The 25,902-nt window shown below is 43.8% G+C and overlaps 2 protein-coding genes across 2 annotated transcripts in view; both read left to right on the top strand.

Moving 5' to 3' along the window:
- Nucleotides 1-10,174, top strand: part of CEP89 (centrosomal protein 89) — a 53,896-nt gene extending 43,722 nt beyond the window's left edge. The window contains exon 19 of the mRNA XM_081871532.1: nucleotides 4,871-10,174. Within this exon, the coding sequence (XP_081727658.1) occupies nucleotides 4,871-5,111 (241 nt within the window). The 3' untranslated portion in view covers nucleotides 5,112-10,174. The remainder of the gene's footprint in view (nucleotides 1-4,870) is intronic.
- Nucleotides 10,175-22,565: 12,391 nt separating this feature from the next.
- LOC309346846 (b(0,+)-type amino acid transporter 1-like) overlaps nucleotides 22,566-25,902 on the top strand; it is a 59,881-nt gene continuing 56,544 nt past the window's right edge. The window contains exon 1 of the mRNA XM_081871098.1: nucleotides 22,566-22,618. The gene's annotated coding sequence lies outside the window, so the exon portion shown is untranslated. The remainder of the gene's footprint in view (nucleotides 22,619-25,902) is intronic.

A 25,902-nucleotide genomic window follows, 5' to 3' on the forward strand; every position in this document is an offset into this window, starting at 1 on the left:
CTGAATGCTGGGCTCCTTTAGTTTAGCCGGATTCCTTCCCTTCTGGTTGCATTCTGCTTTCAGTTCTCTCAAAATCCAGAAGCGCTTTAAGGAGTAAATATAATTTTGTCTTGTAGTGCAGCCAGTCCCTCAACAAAGCTGTCATATGAAAGGTTGTTCTGGATCTCTCTCCTCCTCCTCCTCCCACTCTACCCCCCACCCCGGTCAGAAGAAAAGCAGACCAAGGACTTAGGGGTGGGCTTCTTGTCACTAATCTTCTGTAGCTTGGCAACCAGAATCGGCAGTGCTGGGCAAATAATGTCCTGATGCAGATTCATTTCCACCAGCGCCGCTCAAGGAGAAAATTTGTGGCCTGCAAAATTGTTCCCAGTAGATAGAAATTTCACTGACACATTTAATCTCAGCGCTATACCCAACTGAAAGTAATAGGCTGTGTGAATGGCATGTTTATTTTACTAAAACCCTTAAAGTGTTGTGCGTAAGATTTTGCCACGAGAACTGATGAGGCCAACCATCCAGTTTTCAATATGAATCACCCACTTTGCAGAGGGAGTCTTGCAGTATTTCCTTTCTTTTATATGTAATACCAGGACTTGTTTGGGAAACAATGGCAGGTGAAGTCATGGAGCACAAAAGCCTAGAGAAGCTGAACTTAGAATCATTGAATGGTAGAGTTGGAAGGGACTCCCAACTCCCTGCAATGCAGAAATGACAGCTAATCATTTGCAGGTCAGAGGTTGACTCTGAAAGGTGGGTTCCCAAAAAGCTGAAAGACAGTGAGCTTTAGCAGGAACCCTTGAAATGCTCAGGAGGCAGTTTTTACTTTTGGATGTTGAGGATATTATTTTTTGCTTTATAGCAACTCTCCAGAATATCACTTGTGTAAGCAGACTCAAGAATCCCTAAGGCACACGTGGGGCAGGAGGAGATGATATTTTGTTTGAAGACACCAGGCTAGAAAGACACTCCTTAACCTGAAAGCTGGCATTCTTGTTTTGAGCTTCTACTAGGGGAATCTCATTTTGTCTCCACTCGCAGTGAAGCAATCTGAGAAATGCTACAGCATGATCATTCAATCTCATTTATTCTGTAAAAAAAAATAAGGGGGAAATAGCACCTTAAATCCTGAGAGATAGCATGGTTTTGGACCTGAGAAAACTCGATTCATGTCTCTTCCCCCCCCCCCGCTTTCTTCCTTGCCTGCTCTGCCTCCCCCATTTGCCCTTCACTCCATTGGGCGCAGCATTTGTGTTTTGCTCAGTACACATGTAATGAGTGAGGAAAAGAGCAGCCTTTTGCAGTCATCACTGCAAATGCAGCAGAAAGACCAAAACAAAAAGAAAAACCAGCTGTGCTAAGCAGCTTTGAAATAAACGTCAAATTTTGGGGGCCTCGGTGAGGGAAGCTTTTAGACTTTTAGGCTCATCCTTCGAGTTACGTAAAATTTCACAGCTCCATACATCACCATATTTGATAAAGTTCTCCTTCAAAGAAGCCTTATTTGCTTCCTTTCCTAAATGGCAATACCAATGCCCACTTAATGACTGAACCAGTGCCTAAGATCAGGAGAGGGGTGGCTGTGGGAGAATAAACTGAGACTCAATTCAAGATGGAAGTGCTTTGGCCAACAGAAAAGCAAAGGCAGGTGTGTTTGGAATTGGGTTGCACTCCCTTTGAAGAATCAGGTTCATAGAGATTTCCTGGATCCAGTGTCCCTCCTGGATTATCATCAGGTGGCTACTGTGGCCAGCAGTGTTCTTACTCAGTTTGGTCTGCACTGCTTCCTGGAGAAGTCAGTGCTGGCCACTGGCCCACCTGCCTTAGTCACAGCCAGATTGGTCTCCTGCTTTAGCACACCCTTTGTGGGGCTGCCTTTTGAAAGCTGCAGCTGGTTCAAAATATGGCAGGGAAGGCATCCTAACTGGAGCTGTCCTTTTTGATCATGTGTGCTCAGCCCTGCACCCAGAAGAATTGGCTTCCAATCCACTTCCAAGCTTGATGGGAAATATTGGTTATCATCTCTAAAACCATATACAGTTTGAGACCTTTGAGGAGAAACCTTTTCTCTGTGTCCCACCCAGCTTCTTGGCAGGTGGGTCGCTGTTACTTAATAGGAAGGGCAGGCAAGGCAGTAGGGAGTTGGGTGTGAAGCAAATGTACTGGAGGAGTGAACCTAGTATTCCTGCCAGTGCATTTGCACTGTGTTCCCCCTGCCCCTTGACCTTGCCCCCTCCTGGGTGGGTGTTCCCCAGTGTGCAACCCTGGAATTCCTTATACCAAAAGGTGTGGATGTCTCCTCCTTTGATGGCATGTCAGCACTCCAGGACATTGGTATAGGACACTTAATTTTTGCTTTCTTTTGAGATTCATATTTTTATGCTGTTCTGATTTCATTAGATACTTTAAAAATAATAATCATAATTTTATTATTTATACCCCACCTATCTGGCTGGGTTTCCCCAGCCACTCTGGGTGGCTTTCAGCATATATAAAAACATAGTAAAATATTTTTATTAGTGTGTGTGTGTGTGTGTGTGTGTGTGTGTGTTTGTTTGTGTGTATTTATGTAAAATATTTGATAAAAAGAAAAGTGTTGTTAGATGCCTTGGAGGTTCCTCCAGTAGAACAGAAATTGAGGAATACAAATACCTTCCTAAATGAAATAAATGTGTTCTAACCTATAGCCCAACAAAATTAACATTCATTATTTATTTCAAAAAATGTATATGCCACTTGATTGTAGAAAAAACCTCAAGGTGGTTTGGATCAGCATTACAGTAATACATAGCTCTGTCCCGTGAAGCTCTTGATAGTATATTTGGTTTCTGACATGTAGAGCTTGAGCAGGACATGGAGCAAATGCAACAGTGGTGCAGCTTGTGTAGACCTTTTTTTGCCAAGAAAACTTAAAAATCTGTGCCCAGAATAAATTGTATACTTAATTTGCATAACTTACTTTTCCGCCATCTTCCTCCCTTTATCATGATGTCAAAAACCACAAGGTAGACAGGCTGAAATGGGTCCCTCTTGCCCTCTTAGGACATTCCTTGGCCAAGAGGTTGAACCAGGACAAGCGAATGCAAGATTTACAAGCTGGGGAAGGACATAAGCAGATTTCTGACTGCTTTGCGGGAAAGTTTGCTTGAATGATTTATGGAGCAGAGACAGATTTGAAGACCAAAAGAGCATTGAACATGTTTTCTCTTCAACCATAAGATGATCCACTAAAAATTAGATCTGATAAATCACAGGAAGTGCAGGTGCCAGTAGGAAGGGAGATGGCACCAAATCACTTAACAGGTTCTGGATCCTGCCCTGATTGATTAAGGAATATACTTCGAAGTGGAGCGGCTTTTTGAGATACAAATAAAGGCTGTCATTCCTCATTTGTTGACATGACTATCTCTAAACTGACTGGCCACTATGGCACCAGAACAGAGAGGTGGCTACTAAGCTCTGCAGCAAAAAAGTACCTCTTCGAGGTTTCATGGGCTGTATCTCTGCTATATTCAGTTATGGGAGCAGCATATAGGTGTATGTTATTATTGTGATTCAGATTTTCTGTTGTTGAGGATTTTTGTTGTTCTTGCAAAGGACATTATTGCAATACTCTTGAGACCAGACCAACCCCTAAAAATTCCCACATGCTGAGCTCCTTCTGATGGGATTCCTGTCAAAAGAAATGCAATATGACCTAGAAAACCTTCACAGGAAACAGGATTGTTTTGACCGGTTGCTTTTGACCCTATATCTCACCCTTCAGCCACATTCACAACTTCTGTTACATATTTCACAGGGAAAAAATTTCAGTACAAAGTGTGAAACACAATGAAATTTGCAGAAATATGCTATGAGGTACCACTGCCGATACCAGTTATTTCCAATTGGAAAACAGTCCTAAATTCCTTTGAGTTTAACAGGTTAAAAATAAAGCTGTGAATGTTCAGCAGTAGGATGAGAAAATATTAAGGGTAAGAGGAGAAATTCAAGGCAGTGGCTGACAAAATGTGTCATAAATAAAAGGGCAAATCCCATGCTAGGTATTGTTAGGAAAGGGATTGAAAATGCAGCCACTGGTGTCATAATGCTTTTACATACAAATTATACAGGTGATCTACCACTTTCTCCATTGGAAAATTCCCTAGCGCATTTAGGAACACATCCAGTTCCATCCATCCACGAGGGTGGGCCATCTGAATAGCCCCAGCACTCTTACAGGGGGCATTGCCATCCTCAAACTGAGCTTAACCTTATCTAAACATGACTCCATCTCAGTATTTTGTAGCAAAGAGGCTTTTCATCAACAATATAAAGCAGCTATGAAATAGTTCAGACATCTGAAGCAGCCTTATATTGAGCCAGACCATTGTCCACTCTGACTGGCCACAGGTGTCCAAGATTTTTGGCAGGGGACTTTCGCAGCACAACATTGGAGGAGCCTAAAGTAGTGGAAAGGACAATGCAGTGTGAAAATGGCTGAAATTGAAAAGATCCTCTGTCCCAATCCACTGTGTGTGACTCAGGCAGCCAGATCTACCCATAACAGCCTTAGAGGAGAATTTGTAGTCCTGTTTTGAACCATGACATCACCAATAAGGGCCCCAGGATTTTAGGGTTACCTTTTCTGATGCTTTCAGAACTAGACACCCATAAAAACTGGTTAAACAAGTACATTTGATTGAATTATATGCCAGACATCCTCTGATTACTCTTTCTGTTCTGTGCACATGGTGTTCTCTAGACAACATTCCAGGTACAAAAATAAATTTAATTGTTCTTTCTGTACTGGCTGGGTAGTTCACCTTAAAAATACTCTCAAAAAAGGCAAAGCATCTGAAACTTGCAAATCCATTTTCATTTTTCTTCCTAGGGAAGTGGAAAGTGAACTTGAAATAATTTGGGAATCAACCACCAAAGAAAACAGGAGGATGAAGGAACTCTTGCATAAATCTCTAGAGAAGAGGAACACACAGAGTCCTGTCAAAGCTTATGAATCAGATTTAGCTGACATTTCTCAGAAAGACCTGCTGGCTGGGTACGGTTTTAGCTACTGTGATGTGGAGCTTCTCTTCCCTGCGAAAACTCAGAGTCAACAGGAACCTGCATGTTAAGAACACAGACACTCCTTCCTTTTTCAGAGGAGAATAGGTCTGAAAGAAACAAACATGAAGACCAAAGCAGTTTAATCAGAATACAGTCGGCATTGTATTCAAGTTGATCTTTCAAAAGAAACTGATATTCTCTTTGGTACTATTTGGGGCTTTTAGAAATCACCATGGCAGGGATTTGCATTGTACCATAGAAATATGGCCGGTAGATTCTTCAAAATCCAAATGTTTCTAGCTCTTAACAGTTGCAAAAATTTAAAAAGTACCAAACACATTTTGACACTTTCTGCTAGATACTGAAAGTGCTTGCAGATGGGAGTTCGTGGTAGAATTGGTACTGCTCGTGCATTTAAGTTTTTTAAAGCACCCACATTATGATGTCATTAGGCAGAGACAGAAGCATGATTTTTAAAAGAATTATGGGGGGCAGAGTTTCTTAGGTTGGTGATGGTTAGGTGAATCGTACCCTCTTCCCTGCACATGCAGCAATATCATGCCTCCTAACAGGATGTCCATACACAAAAAGTGTGGTATCCTTTGCCACGTGGAAAGTCAGTGCAATTTCATGTGTACCTCACAGTGGAAGATCAAATGACTGAGTCATCTAAGGAGGGAGGTGTTCATCTGGAAACACCCTAAGAAAGGAAAATGTGTTCCCGTGGGGCTCCTAATTATGAGGATGGGGCAAATATTCCTACAGCTTAAATGTTATCCGCTATCTGTATTGGAACGTTGGGGACTTTTTCTCCCAGGCTCCAATACTATGAACCCTGCCTTGGAAATAAGCCTCGCTGAGTACAGACTGACATGCTTCCAAGTGAACATGCTTAGTATTGCATTGCCAGTGATGTTAACAGTTAAAAGGAAATGGGAGGGATAAGTCCTCTGTGGGAGATGTGCTAAGTAGCAAGAACATCACTGTTCTTGTGTTGCCTCCACTGATCTCTCTGGTCTGTTTGCACTTGCAGCAGCAAGACCGCTGCCTCCCCCCACCAGAAATTACAGTGCACTATAATTCACCAAATGCAAGCAGCCCAATATATCTCATTTCCACCACTTTCTTCCCAGTTTGTGACCGAATAATAATAATAATTAGAAAGCTCTCTATATCCTGAAAAAGCCATGCAATTGAAATAAAAGAATGCAAATTCTTTTTAAAATTTGCGTTGTTTTATGTTCACAGAATTTGTGTTTTTAAATACTGGTCACACTGCTATAAGCTGCAACGTTTGTTTGTTTTTTTAAAAAAATAGAAACTTGAAATCAGCCTTTTTGCCAATAAGCCATCTAGCTATTCAAACCAAAGTAAACCATAATGCAGGCCAAGCTGCTGCTTAGAGCTGTTTGCACTAAATTTGGAATTGGGAGCCATTATTGCCGGCCTGGGCCTGATTTAGCCAAGCTTATATAAAGGTAGGGACAAAAGGAAAAGAGAGTGACTCACCCATTTTAACACCTAATCCTTTTATCAAAGAGCTTAACCGAATTTCTAGTAGTGTGAGGCCGTCTCTCAGTGCAGCTGGAGACAAAGTGGGAGACTTGGCTTGCGATGTCTTTTTTCTTTTCTATATGAAATTTTCTTTTGAAATAAAAACCTAAGCATCACACAATCAATAATTAGGAGAAAAGAATTAACAAGAATGTTCCCACAATGAAACTCTCTAAGGGTCCTTAATACAGGGATGGGGAACCTGTATGTTGTTGGAGTCCCAACTCCCTCATTGGGACCACTGATTCTTTTGGCTGGGACTGATGGGAGTTTGAGTCCATCAACATCTGGAGGGCCACAAGTTGCCCATCCCGACCTTAGCATATCATGGAAGAGCTTGTGAGACAGTTATAGTAAATCCAACTTTGATGAAAGAATCACTGTTGAGGTTTTGAATGTGCAACTTGTAATGCCTGATACATCAGAGAAATTATGTGCATCAGTAGTTGTGGTCAGAAGCTTGAAGGCCTTCAATAAAGGAAAGACAAACTTGGGACCAGTACATCATTTTAAAAATTGGAATTCTTTGCTTGCTGAGTGGGTTCATACATATTAATTTTCTCCCAGATTTTATCAATCCACTACTGTTTAGGAGATTTTTTAGAGATTTTCGGTTACATGGTATATTGCCTATAATCAAGCATTTTTATTTGCAAAGATTAGTTCCTTTAGTATAAATGTAAGTTAAAAAGATAATAAAACAACAGAGAGGGAGGGGAGAGAGAGAGAGAGAGAGAGAGAGAGAGAGAGAGAGAGGTGGCAGGAGAAATGGTTGTGTATCCTTGCAAATGTTTGGGGAACCTCATGAGGTGAGAAGGAGCTTGGGTAGGGTAATTTGGAGCAGAGAAGCAATGGACAGAGAAGAGTTAAGTACATACAAAAACACTTTCCTTCTGTGCTGCAAATCATCCCTTACCAAAGCTCCTTTTTCTTTTTAGAGGGGAAATACCATCAGGGTTTGTGTGTAATGTTTAGTTAGGTCTGTTAGCTACCAATGGACATTGAAAGCTTTGATGGCCCCTCTGTTGACTACTTTTGTGCACAGGTGTAACAGTTTAGGTAAAGGGACCCCTGACAGTTAATTCCAGTCACAAACGACTCTGGGGTTGCGGTGCTCATCTTGCTTTATAGGCTGAGGGAGCCGGTGTTTGTCCACTCCGCTGACAGTTTTTCCGGGTCATGTGGCCAGCATGACTAAGCCACGTCTGGCGCAACAGAACACTGACACTAGAGCAGTGCATGGAAACACCGTTTACCTTCCCACCCTATTAATCTACTTGCACTTTTTGGTGTGCTTTCGAACTGCTAGGTTGGCAGGAGCTTGGCCCGAGCAGCGGGAGCTCACCCTGTCGTGGGGATTCGAACCACGGACCTTTTGATCGGCAAGCCCAAGGCTCAGTGGTTTAGACCACAGTGCCACCCACAGCCCTAACAGTTTCTGTAGCAAAACCTAAAGTACTGACTAATCCTGGAAACATCTACTAGATGTACACAACATTATTGGTCTCTTGGGTAGTTGGTAAGGTAACAAACCCATCCAAGAAGAGGAAAGGGAATGAAAAGGAATGAGACAGTCTGGAGATTCCTAATTCTACCTTCAGGTCTTGGAAGACAATAATTGATGGTGCCAAACTTCAAAGAGTGCAGGAAGGTCCCGCCAGGTGTTTTGCCCTGACAAATGATCAATTTCATATGCAACCATCCTCCTTAAGACTGAGAGGTTAGTGAACAATATAATTTCAATAATTAAACTAGATTTTGCTTATTTAGAAGCCTTTTAATTAGTCCAAAGCATTTGTCCTTCATTCTTACAAAAACAGGCCACTACACAGCCAACATAGAACTCAGAGTTTGGCTTTTATGTATACATTTGAATGGTTTTATATGAAAGGTCCCAAACTATGATATCCTAAAACAGCAGTATTATCTGGAGAGTTATCCTAGAACCAGGGAGAGAGATTTAAAAAAAAAAAAAAAAACAAAACATCTTGCTAATCACCTAGTCCTAGTTATATTTTAGTTGGTTCTAATAAAAGCTCTTGAAACTACAGCTGCTTTTGGATCTCGCCCCCCACCCCCGGACAGACAGCACAACCTTCAATTTCTGAAGTTACAGCCTTCCCCCCAAAATCTTATACAGTGGTACCTCGGGTTACAGATGCTTCTGGTTACAGACGTTTCAGGTTACATACTCCACTAACCCAGAAATAGTACCTCGGGTTAAGAACTTTGCTTCAGGATGAGAACAGAAATGGCGCGGCGGCAGCGGGAGGCCCCATTAGCTAAAGTGGTATTTCAGGTTAAGAACAGTTTCAGGTTAAGAACGGATCTACAGTACAAATTAAGTTCTTAATCCGAGGTACCACTGTATTTCCCTTTTGGATAATTGTCACCCCTAAAGCATTTTTAAATCAGCACTCAGTATGATGTATGATCCAATGGCATTGGCTGTGGTCTTACATTGGTCAAATGGGACGGAGCGCCATTTCCCAAGAGTTTAGTTTGATTCTTTGGCTTTTTGCCTGGTCATTCTCACAGGCATCTTGGAGCTTGCTGCCGTCTTTGAGAACTCAATCCCTAATTTTCCAGCAGACCATAAACAGATGTTTAACTGTGCCTTACACATACAAGCTGCAATTGCAAGTGACAAATTCTGACCTAACTGGGTCATGCAAATTTTCAGTGGGACTATTTAACTTAGTTAAATACCACCCCTGTAAATGGTATACATCCATTGGTGCTTGTGTTCACGTTCTGTCTCATGCTGGTTCAGGTACCTGCTTCCTCTTTTCTGCACACCATAGTTTGCCCTTATATCTGGCTTGTGTGTTCCCTTCTAATTATGTTTTATATGGTGCACCTTGTAAGAGAGAGTGGTAACACTAAATCATTAGCCCACATGCCAGGACCCCATCTGGTTAACTCCTTGCTGCAGAAAGTTGTGAAACCAGGGCACCGTTTTCAGAACATCTTCATATCGCTTGTGGATACTGCCTTAACATCTGTCACACAAAAATTGATAGTTTGCAGCATTGACAGCACAATCCTATGCATGGCTACTCAGAAATAAGCCCTGTTGATTTCAATTGGACTTAACTCTGACATGAGTGTGTTTAAGATGAAGCCCAAATGGCCTTAAGCTCTTCCCACATATGTGCCAATGTGTAGTAACCACATAAATAATGCTGTGGGTTCTTGTTTCATTTAGGTCTTTGACAATGGCTGCACATTTTATCCATTAGGATAAAATAAAGACTTGTTAATATTGAGTGGGAGAGACATGTTACTGTACATACAAGTGTGCATTTCAGGCCATAGAAATTTATGCACTTGAATCATAGCAAGATGCCAAAATGGATCAATGGTTTGGCTTTCTGCCTTTAAACTTGCAGCCCCCCTCTCTCCTAACCACTTTTAACTGTTTTTTATATGTCAACATTTGGATAAATGTTCAATTTTATAAGTACTGTATTACCTTGGCTGTGTACTATCAAGGCCTTTGCTTGTTTGTCAAATATGTATCCCCCACCCCCAGCATTAAATTTGTAGCAATAAAGCATTGTTTTATTTTAAAGGATGGGAAGTTGCATAGCTGTCATTGTCACGCCGTGTCCTCAGAGAGAACAATGAATATTAAAGGCATGTAATACAGAGTGGTGAGCCTGCTAGTCCTTCAGTTGTACTGAAATCAATACAAATGTATGAAAAAGCCCCAGTAGATTTGCAGTGCTGTATGCGCTTAAACTACTGATTTGTTCAAGTGGTTAATTGGACTTTAAAGAGCAAAAGAAAATCTCATAGTCACTGACACCACTTGAGATTAAAGATGAATCATGATAAAGAGCAACTGCCAACATCTTCACTACAGCTCAAGATGTAAAACAAAGTTAATTATGCAAGTGGAATTAATGATTAGAGAGGCTTTTTCTGCTGGGAAGCCCCTGCAGCTTATGAAGAAAAGTAACCTTGCTCCTTTTCTCTCCACTTGATAGCTTTAAAAAAGTCAATTTTCCATTAAGGCTGCGTCTGCCACAGATTTAATGAGCTACACATCACACACACAGAGATGAGACACCGTCTAAGCCAGGCATTCTCGTCCTGTGAGACTGGAGCAGTCAGATCTTTCATTTACTGCAGTCAGAGGCTGGCTTTTATCTGTCATGTCTCCCATGGTAGTTTACCACAAGAAACAGAAATTAGGTATTTATTCAGTATACAGACACGTACCACAAATTGCACGCACCAATCCAAGTGTCTTTGTTCCAGCTCTCAAAACAGAAAGACAGCTCTCCCCCCCCCCCCTGGTTTTGTTGTTGTTGTTGCTTCTTATGTTCTTCACAGTCCACTTGCCTTTTAGTTCAGGCCTCAGAGCCTGGCATTTTGCTGCCTTCAGTGGAACCTGTAACAAAAAACTGCAATGCTTTTGCTCAGAGTGTCATCCAGCCATCGCTTAATACAGCAAGGTTACCAAACGCCTTGGAACTCACGTTTCGGCTCCTGAAAGATCGAAAACTGGAAGTGAGTGTTCCGGTTTTTCAACAATTTTCAGAAGCTGAACATCCGACATGGATTCCGCGGCTTCCATGTGGCTGCAGGACACTTCTTGGCCACGCCTTGGTTTTCAAACAGTTCCGGGAGTTGAACGGATTCCCGAAACGCATTCTGTTCGAGAACCAAGGTACATTCCAAGGTACTCCATTCCATTCCCCTCGTCTTCTATGTCTCCTGCCACCCCATAAGGCACTCAGCATTCAGTAGCCCCTAAGCGTGCTCAGTCCTAATTGGTTTTTTTAAAGGGATTTCCACACCTCCTCCAAACTTGCCTACAAACCTCTGCAAACCTTGGGGCTCCTCCCAAACTGATGATACCTCCCCTTCATGCATGGGTCATGCTATTTCGGCTACATAGAGAGGCACACTCAGAGAATGACATCCAATATTTATCATGCTAGGTGTGTGGCAGGTAAAGGAGTGACTAGTCTAAAAAGGGATTTGCAGGCCCCACCCACCCCTGATAAACTGATTGGTGGCACCTACAGCATCCTGTGTGTTGGGCTTTGAGATGATGATCACCTGTTAAACAGAATAGTTCAGCTAACTACTGCCTGGAACTCCCACCTCTTCACCTTGTTTAGTTAACCATCTTGAACGTAAATTCAATCTAGTTTATGGAGGATTTGTAGACAGTAAGGATTATGTTTGTTTTCTCCACCAAGATTTAGGATATTGGGAGACCCTGCTTACAGTCCAGCTATTGCCAGGTTCACATGAGGATGAACAGGTGAGAGATCTTTTGACAATACAGCCTTCCTTCCTTGGTGCTCACTTGGGGCCTTCAAAACCATTCCTGTTCTGTGGTCCATCTGGATAATGTTGTGGTATCAGGCCCATTTCTTGCAAAATGTTTTGTGCTCATGATCCAATAGCCAAGGTTTGTTTTTTTTTTTTGATGCATTTATTATTGGTACAAACCTTTTTTTTCTTTTAAAAATGCTTTTCCATTTCAAAATATACATGTTTGTGAGTCGGATAGCCCTGATTTATCTATATGTGTGCACACTGTTGCAACTGATATCACATAATACAAAACACGTCTTTAAGAAACAGCCCTCAGTAGACACCAGACAGATTCCATTTCGCTCAACCACTTCCTTTGACATACGGTAAGACTGCAACTTGGGGGGGACGCAGGTGGCGCTGTGGGTAAAAGCTCAGTGCCTAGGACTTGCTGATCGTAAGGTCGGCGGTTCAAATCCCCGCAGCAGGGTGAGCTCCCGTCGTTCGGTCTCAGCTCCTGCCCACCTAGCAGTTTGGAAGCACCCCTAAGTGCAAGTAGATAAATAGGTACCGCTTTCTAGCGGGAAGGTAAACGGCTTTTCCGTGTGCTGCGCTGGTGCTGGCTCGCCAGCTGCAGCTTCGGCACGCTGGCCACGTGACCCGGAAGTGTCTTCGGACGGCGCCGGCTCCCGGCCTCTTAAGCGAGATGAGCGCGCAACCCTAGAGTCAGACACGACTGGCCCGTACGGGCAAGGGTACCTTTACCTTTACCTTTACCTTTACCTTTAAGACTGCAACTTACGCAGAGTTACGTTCCGGAGATCACACCCAGAGCCAAAATCACGTGTGATCAAAACACATTGGATTCAGTGGTGGATGTGATTGCCTTTTCCCCCTGGATGCCTGCTCCGCCCTTTTTAATTTTCTTTTTACCAAGAGTGTGAAAATGAATGTGCACAAGTTAAATGAAAGTAAGTTGAGGGCTTACTTTATCTTCAAAAAGAGACCCTCCAGAACAGGGTGGGGGGTGGCACCAGGATTGGGAGGGGGTGCAGGAAGGGAAGAGGGAATTTGCAAAAAACACACACACAAAAACACCCTGCTCCTTTTCCTGCCCATGAGAGTGAACAGCTCCTAGAGCAGGAATCTGCTATATTTGACTGACTTCTGGAAATGAAAGAAGCTCATCCTACCCCTTGTTAGTTATTAATCTGATTTTTGGCTGCATTTCGCTCTTTTATTTTAGTTATAGTTTAGAAGTTTTTTGGTTGTGTGTGTACTTTTTATATGATGATGTGTATGAATTCTTTTCCATTGTGGATGCCCCCTTGGGAATCTACTTGTAAGATTGGAAGTTGGGATAGAAGTACCCTGGCTAAATACATCTTGGCTGCTTTGCCACTGATCTCTGACCTGACTGTTTGTGAATAAGTTACAAGGGCCAGTGGGGTGAAACCTCTTTACGCTGGCCTTTGACAGCTGAAGTATTTTGTTTTGTGGGACCCAGAATCTTGTGTCAAATCTGTTTTGAGTGGAGCAGCTTAATTGTTTTACTTGTGCTTATAACTGTAGGATTATGTTGTCGTAACCCATCCGCAGACTTCATGGTGAAGAGCAGGTAAGAAATAGCTAACTAGCTAGCTAACCTCAGGATCGTGTCTGAGAGGGGAAGACCTCAGTACAAATCCTTGCTTCACCACGAAGCTCAAAGCACAGCTGTGGCTAGTCACTCCCATTCTCAGCCTAACCTCTCCTTCAGGGCTGTTGCAAGGATAAAAGGGGATAATATGTGTCTGCTGCCTTGATCTCCTAAAAATGTAAACAGTAATAATTGGGGGTGTGACATTTAACTGGTCAGAAGCCTTTTTTAATGGGCTAAAAAACATTGCTGACACCCTTTTTTTTTTTTGCGATAAAGACTTTGGGTTGTATCCCATGTAGTGTTAAGTTAAAGGTAAAGGTAAAGGGACCCCTGACCATTAGGTCCAGTCTTGACCAACTCTGGGGTTGCGGAGCTCATCTCACTTTATTGGCTGAGGGAGCCGGCATACAGCTTCCGAGTCATGTGGCCAGCATGACTACGCTGCTTCTGGCGAACCAGAGTAGCGCACGGAAACGCTGTTTACCTTCCCGCCAGAGTGGTACTTATTTATCTACTTGCACTTTGACGTGCTTTCGAACTGCTAGGTGGGCAGGAGCAGGGACCGAGCAACGGGAGCTCACCCCGTTGCAGGGATTCGAACTGCCGACCTTCTGATCGGCAAGCCCTAGGTTCTGTGGTGCCACCCGTGTCCCAGTGTTAAGTTAAAGCCCCTTAAAATACTTGTTCCGCTGGCAAAATCTGTTGCACAAGTGGAACGTTGTTGCATAAACAAGTTGCTGGTGGTTGCCTTGTTGCACAATATATTGTGAATCTGTTGCACAAGTTTCCACAAGCACAGTTGTGGTGTTGGGATTCCTCTGTTGTGCAACAGTGAAGCTCACCTGTCCGCTAGCGCGAGTGCCCTTGCACTAGTGAATAGAGAAATGCTCTGCGGGCAGGTGGTCCCATGTACAGTCCCCTTTGGCATCATCTTCAGTCCGTGCTAGGAGCACCCCCCTACCCGATGCTCCGTAGAGCCGCTGCTGATGCTGGTCAGAGTATACAAATATTGGGCTAGGGGTCTAACTATGTTCCCTGTAGGTGATACTGCCCATTATTTTGAAAATTCATTCATTCATTCATTCATTCATTCATTCAAAAAACCCCAGAACATTCCAGGCATCATCTTAAAAGGCATCCCTCTTCACTTTCATATAGAAAGGAATGCTTCTTCTAAAGCCACATGACTGCGCTGGGTGAGTTTCAGCTGCTCCCTTCACCTCTGAGAAGACCATTGAGAACTATTGCCTGGCCACTAGCAGCAATAAAAGGCTGAGCAGGATCAGGCTGTTGAGCCTCATGCCCTTCCCTCAAAGGACATCAGAAGGTCCTGCTGCCTAGGAGGTGGAGGCTAAAGGGCAAAGCCAAGTCAGGTGAGGATGGGAATTGTTACCTGAAGGATCCCGTCACTCACCATAGGGACTTTTCTGTTATTGTGGAAATCTTTCAAAAGCCATGCGGAGAGCCTCTTGGGCAGGGGTAGGCAAACTAAGGCCCAGGGGCTGGATCCATCGCAACCGCCTTCTAAATCCAGTCCATGGACAGTCCGGGAATCAGCGTGTTTTTACATGAGTAGAATGTGTCCTTTTATTTACAATGCATCTCTGGTTATTTGTGGGGCCTGCCTGGTGTTTTTACATGAGTAGAATGTGTGCTTTTATTTAAAATGCATCTCTGGGTTATTTGTGGGGCATAGGAATTCATTCACCCCGGCCCCCCAAAAAATATAGTCTGGCCCCCCACAAGGTTGGAGGGACAGTGGACCTGCCCCTTGCTGAAAAAGTTTGCTGACTCCTGCTCTTGGGGCTATAAAGTGGGGTGTAGGTATTCTAAATGAATAAACATAGCCTGTCCTTCAAAATTGTATTTTTGGTCATCCGCTGATTTAATATATTGAAACTCATTTGATTAATCAACTATGATTTATTCAGCTGAGTGGCTTAGTTTTATCATCATCAACATCATGGTTTCATAGAATCAGAATTCTAGAGGCAGAAGGAACCCTGAGGATCATCTAGTCCAACCCCGTGTGGTGCAGACATATGCAGCTGTCCCATACGGCGATCGAACTTGCACCATGCTCTAACTAACCAGCTGAGCTGGTATGTAATGTAGATCTTTGGAGATCTGTTTTCCTCCCTTTGTTATGAGGATACCACCTTTATTCCTCCCTCCGTTTCCTTCTCTCTCTTTTTGCTTGTTGGTGATCCATGCATAAGGAGAGTCCCATCCTCTTGCCTCAAAACCACTGATTCTCATAGGAGCCTTTGAGAGAGGGTGTTGTATTTTTTTTTTGGGGGGGGAATCTCTTGAAAGGTTGGATAGGCCAGGCTGCTTTGCAGGAGCCGTGCCAAAAAAAGCTGGTTACTTTCCGTGTTTTAACAGTTCTGACCCTGATGCTAGCTTTCTGTCACTTTCACCTCCTGAAAGAAGTCAGGTTGACAGATGTGAAATTTCCTGGCTCTTAAAAAAACCCAAAAGACAGGTGCTCCCTGGACCCAGTCAACCAGCAAGGAGACTGATTTCAGAGACAAAGTTACATGTTTGAGTTAATAGTTGAACAATTACACATTTTAGGCCTCTAAGAGCCCTTGGGTGAACGCCATCTGCCCCAGCACCTTGTTACATTTTAATTTGTCCATTAGTTCTAAAGTGCCATCCTTTGTCACCTCTCAGCCATTCTGTTCTCCAACTGCAAATGTAAGAAAGGCATCTTCTTTGACCATGGAAGTTGCACTTTTTTAAGCTTTGATGGGCTTTTTCAAACAGCTGCTCTTCCTTAGCTTTCAAAAGGCCATTCTCTACCACTGGCCCTAAAGAGCAAGCCAAACTACAAGGGCATAGGTAGGGGTGGAGAATTATAATTTATTTGACCGTTTCAGGGCAGAGGAATATAATTATGTTATTTAATAACTGGCCATGTTTGATTAAGGACAAAGCTGGCACGAAAATGTACTTGAAGGAGATGTTCAGGGCCAGTGGTAGAGAATGCTCTTGTTTTCAATGTGGCGTGGAAGGGACTAAATGTGTAATAGCCTGAGCTGTGATCCATGAAAATGTCCAGTTCAAAAGTCACTTCTGCCAGTCATAGACTAGGTGGCCTTATGCATGTGGCAGCCCCTCAGTTCCTGCCTCCAAGTGCAATGTGCAAGGGCTGTGTGGGAGACAACAGCACCCACCCAGCAAGGACACCCTGGTCCACTTCACCTCTTCAGTAAGCAGAATTGGCACTACTACAGGTGACACATAATACTCATTCTGCATTAGTCACAACTCAGTTGTTTAATGTGGCAGCACCCAAACTCTGCAACTGCTTTGCCTACTGATATAAAAGCAGGAACCTTCACTGTGCTCTTTGGCACCTTCTAAAAACATGCTTAGAAAGTGCAGGTAATTTTTATCTGTTTTAGTATTTTAACTTCTGTGTGTTTTAAAGTATCGTTACGAGTTTTTCTTGATTTTATTGTGTGTGTTTTTGTAAATTGCTTTGAGGGCGGGGTGGTTTTTACTTCTTTTTCTTTTTTGCAATCAAGCAATGTATACCCAATGTATACCCAGCCAGATCATATAGCCTGTCTAGCCCAGTTCTGTCTACACACAGACTGGAAGCAGCCATCTAGGGTTTCAGGCAGGGGCTTCCCCCAGCCCTACCTAGAGATGCCAGTGGGAATTGAATTTGTGACCGGCCTGCAAGGCCTGCATGTCTACTCAGAAGTAGGTCTCATTGGCTTTAATGGGAGTCACGTCCAGGAAAGTGTATGTGGGACTGCAACCTACATTTCTGGCTTAGACAATTGTTGCAAACTGCCCTGGGACCTGCTGGGTAATAGATTTAACAATCATAGAATTGGAAGGGACCTCAAGGGTCATGTAGTCCAAGCACCTCCAATGCAGAAGATCTCTTTGCCTGATGTGGGGCTCAAATTCATGACCCTGAAAGTAAGAGACTCATGTTCCACCATCTAAGCTATCCTTGCTGCAATGATTATACCAGCGTTCTCAGAAAGATGTCATAGCCTCAGAAGGTTTCTTTCTCCACCATCCCTGAATCTAGTTCCTCAACAGCACAGCAGCAATGGGGATGTGATTACAGTGGTACCTCGGGTTACATACGCTTCAGGTTACAGACTCCGCTAATCCAGAAATAGTACCTCGGGTTAAGAACTTTGCTTCAGGATGAGAACAGAAATTGTGCTCCTGCGGCGTGGCGGCAGTGGGAGGCCCCATTAGCTAAAGTGGTGCTTCAGGTTAAGAACAGTTTCAGGTTAAGTATGGACCTCCGGAACGAATTAAGTACTTAACCTGAGGACCTGAGGTACCACTGTACTTGTGACCACAATGGTGAAGCGAGGGGGCCTGAGGGCAAGAAATAATGGGATAATGTTTTGCTTGAAAATTCAATTATATTAATTGTTAGGGAACAACTGGGCAGCACTCTCCCAGATCGATATATAGGCAGGCGTTCAGACACAGATACATATTTACAAATCAGCCAAGTTAATCAAGGACACCTTTTTATTTGATTAATCTTACCAATTCAGCAGTTAAACGGCATCTCTGATGGGTACAGAGTTTCAGGGCTTGAATTAAAAAAAGATCCTCACCAGTTCTTCCCTTGAGAAAGAAGCAGAAAAATGCGGGGGATGCTGAGTAAGAGAGTGGCAAGCATACTGGTGCCTGGCAAGAGCCAAGGGTCTTTTGTGAATCCTTTTTTGAAAAAAAACAAAACTTGATTTATACCTTTAAGGTGAGAATGAGCCCTTTAACTCACTGGGCAAGCAAGCCAGTGGCCAAACAACAGCAGCAAATAACCCTGCCTGCAAAAACAAAACACCCAGGGCTTTGCGCTCATTTGCCTGGAGAAGGTAAATTACCAGCTTCTTTGTTTTCCTTTGAAGCCTCAGTGACAAATGAGGGGAGAACAGGCTGCAATTAGCAAGCTGGAGTCTGGGACTGCATTGCAGGACCGCCTTTCCTCTGATGCATAATTAAAAACTCCTGCTGGATTAAAAGGCAGAGACATGACTGGAATTTGCATTACGGGGGCAAGATTGCCTAATTAGTAATCCCATCCCAAGCCCAGTCTGAACCTCAAGACAAGAAACAGGCGATAACTCTGTTGCCCTAAGAGATTTGTTCTTCTCCCCTGACATCCACTGTTTATTGGATTAATTGTTTTATTTCCACTACTCATTATCCTGTGCTGGAGGGAAGGGGGTTGTCTGCCCACCCCCTCAGTGAGCCAGGTCAAGGCAGGCTACAAGGGCAGGCCCAAAGAGATCTCTGGGTATATAACAGCAATCCTCACTACCAATTAGTTTCTGGGCACAGTTTGCTGGGGTTTTGATCTATAAAGCCTTAAACGAAGACCCCTCTCCTCACATGAACCAACCCTCATATAACACCAGTCCTGAAAGACCTACATTGTCTCCCAATACGTTTCCAAGCACAATTCAAAGTGCTGGTGCTGACCTTCAAAGCCCTAAACGGTCTCGGTCCAGTATACCTGAAGGAGTGTCTCCACCCCCATCGTTCAGCCTGGACACTGAGGTCCAGCGCCAAGGGCCTTCTGGTGGTTCCCTCACTGCGAGAAGTGAAGTTACAGGGAACCAGGCACAGGGCCTTCTCGGTAGTGGCGCCCGCCCTGTGGAACGCCCTCCCATCAGTTGTTAAGGAAATAAACAACTACCTGACTTTTAGAAGACATCTGAAGGCAACCCTGTTTAGGGAAGTTTTTACTGTTTGATGTTTTATCGTGTTTTAAATATTCTGTTGGGAGCCACCCAGAGTGGCTGGGGAAACCCAGCCAGATGAGTGAGGTAAGAAGAAGAAGAATCACTCATTTGAGGCCCCTTTCTGTGTGCCCCCTCTGAGATAGGTGCAGAAAGTGGGCAACTGGAGAACAGGCCTTCTCAGTGGTGGCTCCCCATTTACAGAACACACTTTCCAGGGAGGGAGGCCAGGCACCATCTCTTATCTGTTTTTAGGTGCCAGGCAAATAATATTATTCACCCCAGCCTCCAGACCTTAAGATTCTGCTTATCTTTCTGTTGGGTGGGATTGGAGCTGCTCATAGATAGATAGATAGATAGATAGATAGATAAAATCGATGCATTTTAGGTTGCTTTAATATATATTTTTTTAAGTTCATTTTTGTTAAGTCACCTTGAGGACCCTGAATACGGTCTGACTGGCAAGGAGATTGGGGAAGGCCAGCAAATCCACCTGCAGAGCTCTCCCTGGTAACCCCCTCCCCCCGCCCAATAAATTTTCTCAGGACTAGGAAGAGGAGAGGAACAACAGCTGTGGATTATTGACTGACTTACAGCTGACAGCTTCCCTATTTAAGGAGTGGTGGCACAGACCCGCTCCCCAGACTGCAACTCCTTGAGGTCTACCTGTGTCAGCAGGTAAAGAGAAGAGAAATTGGGGGGTGGGAGGCACTGGGAGCAAATCTTCCTTGCAAATGGTAGCCTTGCTGGACCTGAGGACTGGGGGGAGAAACACCCACTGTGGGGTTTGCTCTGCTGCTACTATGGAGAAGGGAGGGGAGTTTTTTTGTGGGATTCTTTTTTGGCATGGATGTTTGTGGCCTTTATGCCCCTTAGGATGAGAACAGGGAGGGATTGGTGGAGGGGGATACTGAAATATGCTAAGTGACTCAAAAGCCACAGAGAGTTAGTTGGCACAGAGTGGGGCCCTCTGTGTGGAAGAGGGAGGGAGGGGGCTGCCACAAGGGAAATAGCAGGTAGGAACCATTGCTAAGACCCCTTGGTTCTATAATCTGCTCAAATGTTGTTTTTGTTTTTACCTAGGTATTTGGTTAAATTGAAACGATTAATTTTTGTTGCTGCCGTTTTGCTCGTGATATAATGGTTCAGTTGTTCATTGGTCCTGTTTATACGATTTTGTAATTTTTGTACATCCGTTTCTCCCCCCCCCCCGTTTGTTTTTATTACTTTATTCCCTGCTCTGGGATTGAAAACATTAAATGAGGAAGGGGGCTATAAATACTGCAAATAAATATAATAAATGAGTGACAGAGCCACCTGCTTTGTGTGCCAATGTTCCCAGTTCAGCCCTTGGCATTTTAGCTAAAAGGGTTTGGGAGCTGGTGATGGGAAAGGCATTTTCTGGAGAGCTGCTGCTGCTGATCAGAGTATGCAGTACTTGGCCAGGTGGCCTGAATCAGGGTAGGATAGCTTTGCATGTGCATATAATCTGGGACAATTTAGTGTAAAAAAAGCAGGGGTACCAGATCATTTAAAACGTGGTACTCTTCCTCTTCTTTCAAGCCTCTTTTAAAACCTTTGATTTCCCATGAAGTATTAGGCCAGGGGTGGGAAAGCCCAGGGGCCAAATGTGTGGCCCTTCAGCTCTCTCTCTGGCCCTCTGAATGCTTTCCAGGCTCCACCCCTTACTGGTCCTGCTTCACCCCCCGGAGTGTTTTTGTTGGGCTGGATTGTGCCCTTGGACCCTTCTGCTTCGCTTGATGGGATAGAGCGGGGGTGTGCAGAAACGAACCTACTGTACGAAGTAAAATTTGCATGGATTGCTCCACCCACTTTTCCCTATAGCCTGCCCCCCACCAGCTTTTGGCATGTGACCTTCTGAAGGTTGTCTGGAAGAGAACGCAGCCCTGATTTAAATGGTGGAAGCATTGTTTTAACATTGGTTATATACTCCCTTGTAAGAGCGAAGCCAGGTGAAGCAATGACACAGCAATAGGGCAGGTAAGGCAGTGGGTAATTCTGGTGCAAACCACTATTTTTGTTTTGTAAATGCCTTTTTATATAAATATAAACAAACCGTGCACCTCTTCCAGCAGGTATCTGTTAATTGTCCTCACATGACGGGAGTATTATGACCAAAGCTCTCCCTGCTATAGTTCACACCCTCTTCTCTTGCTTTATTTCCCATGATATCCTTATGGGCTGTGACTTTTGCTCCTTGCACTTTAATCAAAACTTCAGCACCTACCCTCTTGAAATGCTTTAAAAAAACCACATGGCAGAAGAGATTGGAATATTGTTCATTCATCAGAAGTACGATCTGTTGTCCTCAGTTGACCTAGATATCTATAGAAGGGCTCAGAGAACAAAATTAAATTTTAAACAGTGGGACAGACTTGTGACAAATTGATGCAAAGCTGAAATGTATACAAAATAAGCACAGAGACCATTTGAGATAAATGGGCTTCTGAGCTCTTGCACAGAAATGTCTCTATCTCTTGTAGGGCATGGTTTTTTGGCTCCAGAATCTCCCAACTGAGGACAACATTTAATGCATCTGCCAAACTAGGCTCTGCTCCATGAAAAAAATCCGCCATGCTACATTCTCTTTTAGGTGCCACGCAACTCTTTCTGCTTCTTTGTTTCTGCTGTAAGAGCCTAACAAGCTCTCCCTCTCAAATCTGTTCTCTTAAAGTGATCCCACTCATTCCCTAAGGTGGACTGTATGCCTTACTCTACAAAGGACAGGTGGGTATTTGAAGCGCTGCCAGAGGATGGTCTACTTTGAAGGACAGACACACTTTGAAGGTGTCCTCTGTTTGGAAGGCTGTTGGAGGACAGTCCTCTGTGCAGAGGTGGCTTGTGAGGGAGGGGAGCAGAGACAGTGGTGGTCTCCCAGCAGCAACAGCAGAAGAAGCCATAGGGCTGCAGGGCCTTCCTGTAAGCAGATGGCTCAGACAATGGAGCCAAGATGCAGCACACACGACTTGGGACAGCAAGCCCACTTGCAGTTAGTGCCTGGAAATTCTTGAAAGCATAGATGATGAGTCCTCCTGGATAGGACCTGAGGCCTAGCTAGTCTGGCATTCTGTTCCTACAGGGCACAACTTGAATTTTCTGGGAAGCAAACAAGCAGGAGGTGAGGGGAGATCATCTCCTTCCCAATCGTGTTCTCCAGCGACTGGGATTCTGAAGCTGTTGCCTCTCATGCTGGAGGTCACCATGACTAGTCACCATGACTAGTAGCAACCGATTAGTCTTATCTTTTGCCTAGTCCCATGCCGAAACTAAATTGGTGTACAACAGTGTGTCTTGTGGAAGCGAATTCCATAGTTTAGATTGCTAAACTGTGTGAAGGACTTACACGGAGGTAACTTTTTAGAAATTATTATGCTGATTGGCAATAGCTCATTGTGCACTTTACCGTGAGAGATTAGCAAGATACTGGCTTGACTCTGTGCTTGTTGGCATCGGTGCTGCCTTTATAGCTCAACTGTGTAGGTTCAGAGCAGGTAGCTACCACAATCTGGGTGTGTTGTCATTTTGTGTTCAAGAACTATTTATTCCATTCCTGACTAATGTAATTGCTTGCAATAGACCATAGAGTTATAAGGAAATATTGCATTGAACATGTTGTGCCCATCTCAGAATGTTGAACTTCATTCTCATTATGCTCAAGGATTAGCCCTGGGGGGAGTCCAAAGTGCGTATGAATGAATTAAGATTGTCCTTGAGCTATAGACAGGGACTCTAATATTCCTTTTACATTTCACCTTTTGACAGCCCTCCACATACTGTTGGACTCAACTCCCAACGGCTGCAGCTAGCATGGCCAATAATCAGGGGTGATAGGAGCTGGAGTCTAACAACTGCTGGACTTTTTCGCCAACACAGTGTGTGCACAGCGACTGGAGCGTAGAAATAAAAGGTTGTCCGCAATATCTTTGCTTAGTTTTAATTTTGAAAACATAACAGTCAAAAACTGCAAGCCATCACTCCTCACCAGCAGCATAAGGTAAAGGTAAAGGGACCCCTGGCCATTAGGTCCAGTTGTGACCGACTCTGGGGTTGCAGCGCTCATCTCGCTTTACTGGCCAAGGGAGCCGGCGTACAGCTTCTGGGTCATGTGGCCAGCATGACTAAGCCGTTTCTGGTGAACCAGAGCAGCGCATAGAAACTCCATTTACCTTCCCGCTGGAGCGGTACCTATTTATCTACTTGCACTTTGACGTGCTTTTGAACTGCTAGGTTGGCAGGAGCAGGGACTGAGCAACGGGAGCTCACCCCGTCGCCGGGATTCGAACCGCCGACCTTCTGATCAGCAAGTCATAGGCTCTGTGTTTTAACCCACAGCCCCACCCGTGTCTCTCACCAGCAGCATACAAAACATTAAAACATTTAATCAACTTAAATACAGTTGTCAAATAATAAATTATCTTATCACATCCCTTCCTGCATCCAGTGCAGAAATTTAGTTAGTCAAATAGTCAAGAGACCACAGGTGTGCAGCTAAGTAAGTCAAACTGCAAACATACATCTGTGAGCTTCAATTAACCAACCCCGTTCCTGCATAGCATCATTGACCACTTTAAGGTAAAGAAAAACCAACAACAACATCTGGGTAGCCTGGGTATCTTCAGCTGCCTCTGAAACTATCTGCAGCCTAAGGCGAATTAAGGACTCTCGGAACAACAAGAATGCTAAATATGTGCAGAATGCAACTTGGGAAGCTTTGTCTCCTGCAAAGCAAAGCTCGGAAGAGGGCGATTCTCCCAAGTTTATCTGCAGGAAGGGATTGAGCAAGGGAAAACACTTTTTAAAGCATAATGTTTACCTGGTGCCTGCAGGTTATCAACTGTGTCTGCCGCCCCCCCCCCAGCAAAGATCTCCCAGCACATCAAGCCGCTGCTGAAAGGCACCTTGTGTTGAGCTCCCAGGCAATTTTCAGCTATGTTCCACATTACAGCATTGATTAATATATCATTAATAAGATTTATGTACATATGAATATGCAACGTCTCTAAATGGTGTACATTAAACAGAATAAAATCATCTTTAAAAAAATCAGTATAACACCAGAAGCTAAAATTCAAAGAAATACATCAATACAACAGAACTTTGTTACAGATTGTCTTTACTACTCAATTTAGGCCTCAGAGCAGTGTTCCTTTATGTATTGTGAAATCCTGTACAGCTTTTCCTTTTTGCACGTTTGCAATAGCTTTATATTCTGCCACAGAGATTTCCTAGTTAAAAAGCTGGCTGCTCACCAGTATCCCATGGATAAGAACCAACCTGGACACCCGAGTTGCAAATATGAGAGTTTGATGTTTTTGTTTGCCAGCAGGCTCAAACAATTCTGCTTGTCAGGCTCGCCATGATGCGTATGGCACTGCCCTCTGGTGAACAGGGTGAGCAGATAGCCTCTTGCCCCTTATGAAGCCTCCCTGGAGGGGCTGAAGGGGGAGGTGATTATCCTGGCACTTGTGCAGTGATTCACACCACCTCCCCAACTAGATGGCCAAGACACCTGGAGAACTCCAGAACATAGACAGCCATGATGATGTGGGTAATAGACACTTCTTATATGTGATTTTTGCCTAAATATACTTTTTCACGTGATTTCTGATTGGATGGCTGCATTGCAAAATCCACATAAGTGTGTGTGTGTGTGTGTGTGTGTGTGTGTGTGTGTTTTAAAAAATAATACCTGGGTTTTAGTTTATGTATTGGTTCAGGAAGTACAAAATAAGCAGTCTCACATTAGGATTTTTCTCTCACCCCTGGGTTGTTCCTCTGAAACCCCTGGGTATGGTCTAGTTATTTCAGAGCACAGCTAGTAAAAGGAAGAGGCTTTTACAGTACATCAAACAGTAACCTGGGATTAAAGGCAGGAAACAGGCAGTGAAGAGATGAAACTGAGATAGGAGTGTCCTTGAGGGAGGGAGCAATATTTTTAAACGACTCCTACAGTCTAGCTGTGACTAGATGGACTCCTGTGAGTCTCGCGAAGCAGCTTTGAGATGTTGCTAACGCAGCGACAGATCTAAAGAGGGATGCCTAAAGAGGAGCATGCTTGTGCTGTAAATACCAAGGAGACCAAACATTAACCATGCCATTCCTGGTTCATATAATCCATGCCATAGGACTAACATTGCCAGATGTGTTTGAACCCTAAGAATAGTGAAGAAATAATATTTTTTTAAAACAAACAAACAAACTAGAACAATGCAAGCAAAGTATTGTGATATATTGGCATCTGTTCCATGCACTTCGCTTTGATTATATACAGTGGCACCTCGGGTTAAGTACTTGATTCATTCTGGAGGTCCGTACTTAACCTGAAACTGTTCTTAACCTGAAGCACCACTTTAGCTAATGGGGCCTCCTGCTGCTGCTGCACCACCAGAGCACAATTTCTGTTCTCATCCTGAAGCAAAGTTCTTAACCTGAGGTACTATTTCTGGGTTAGCGGAGTGGGTAACCTGAAGCGTATGTAACCCGAGGTACCACTGTATATATTTCATCTCAAATTATATCCTGATCTCATGGGGGTGGGGGGATAATAAATGTTCCCATGGGCCAACCTAACACATACCCAAGACAATCGCACCAAAGCAGATTCATTCTGCCCAAACTGGTTCTCTGTACCCA

The sequence above is a fragment of the Podarcis erhardii genome (assembly GCF_964252035.2).
Source record: "Podarcis erhardii genome assembly, chromosome: 7".
Lineage (NCBI taxonomy): Eukaryota > Metazoa > Chordata > Lepidosauria > Squamata > Lacertidae > Podarcis > Podarcis erhardii.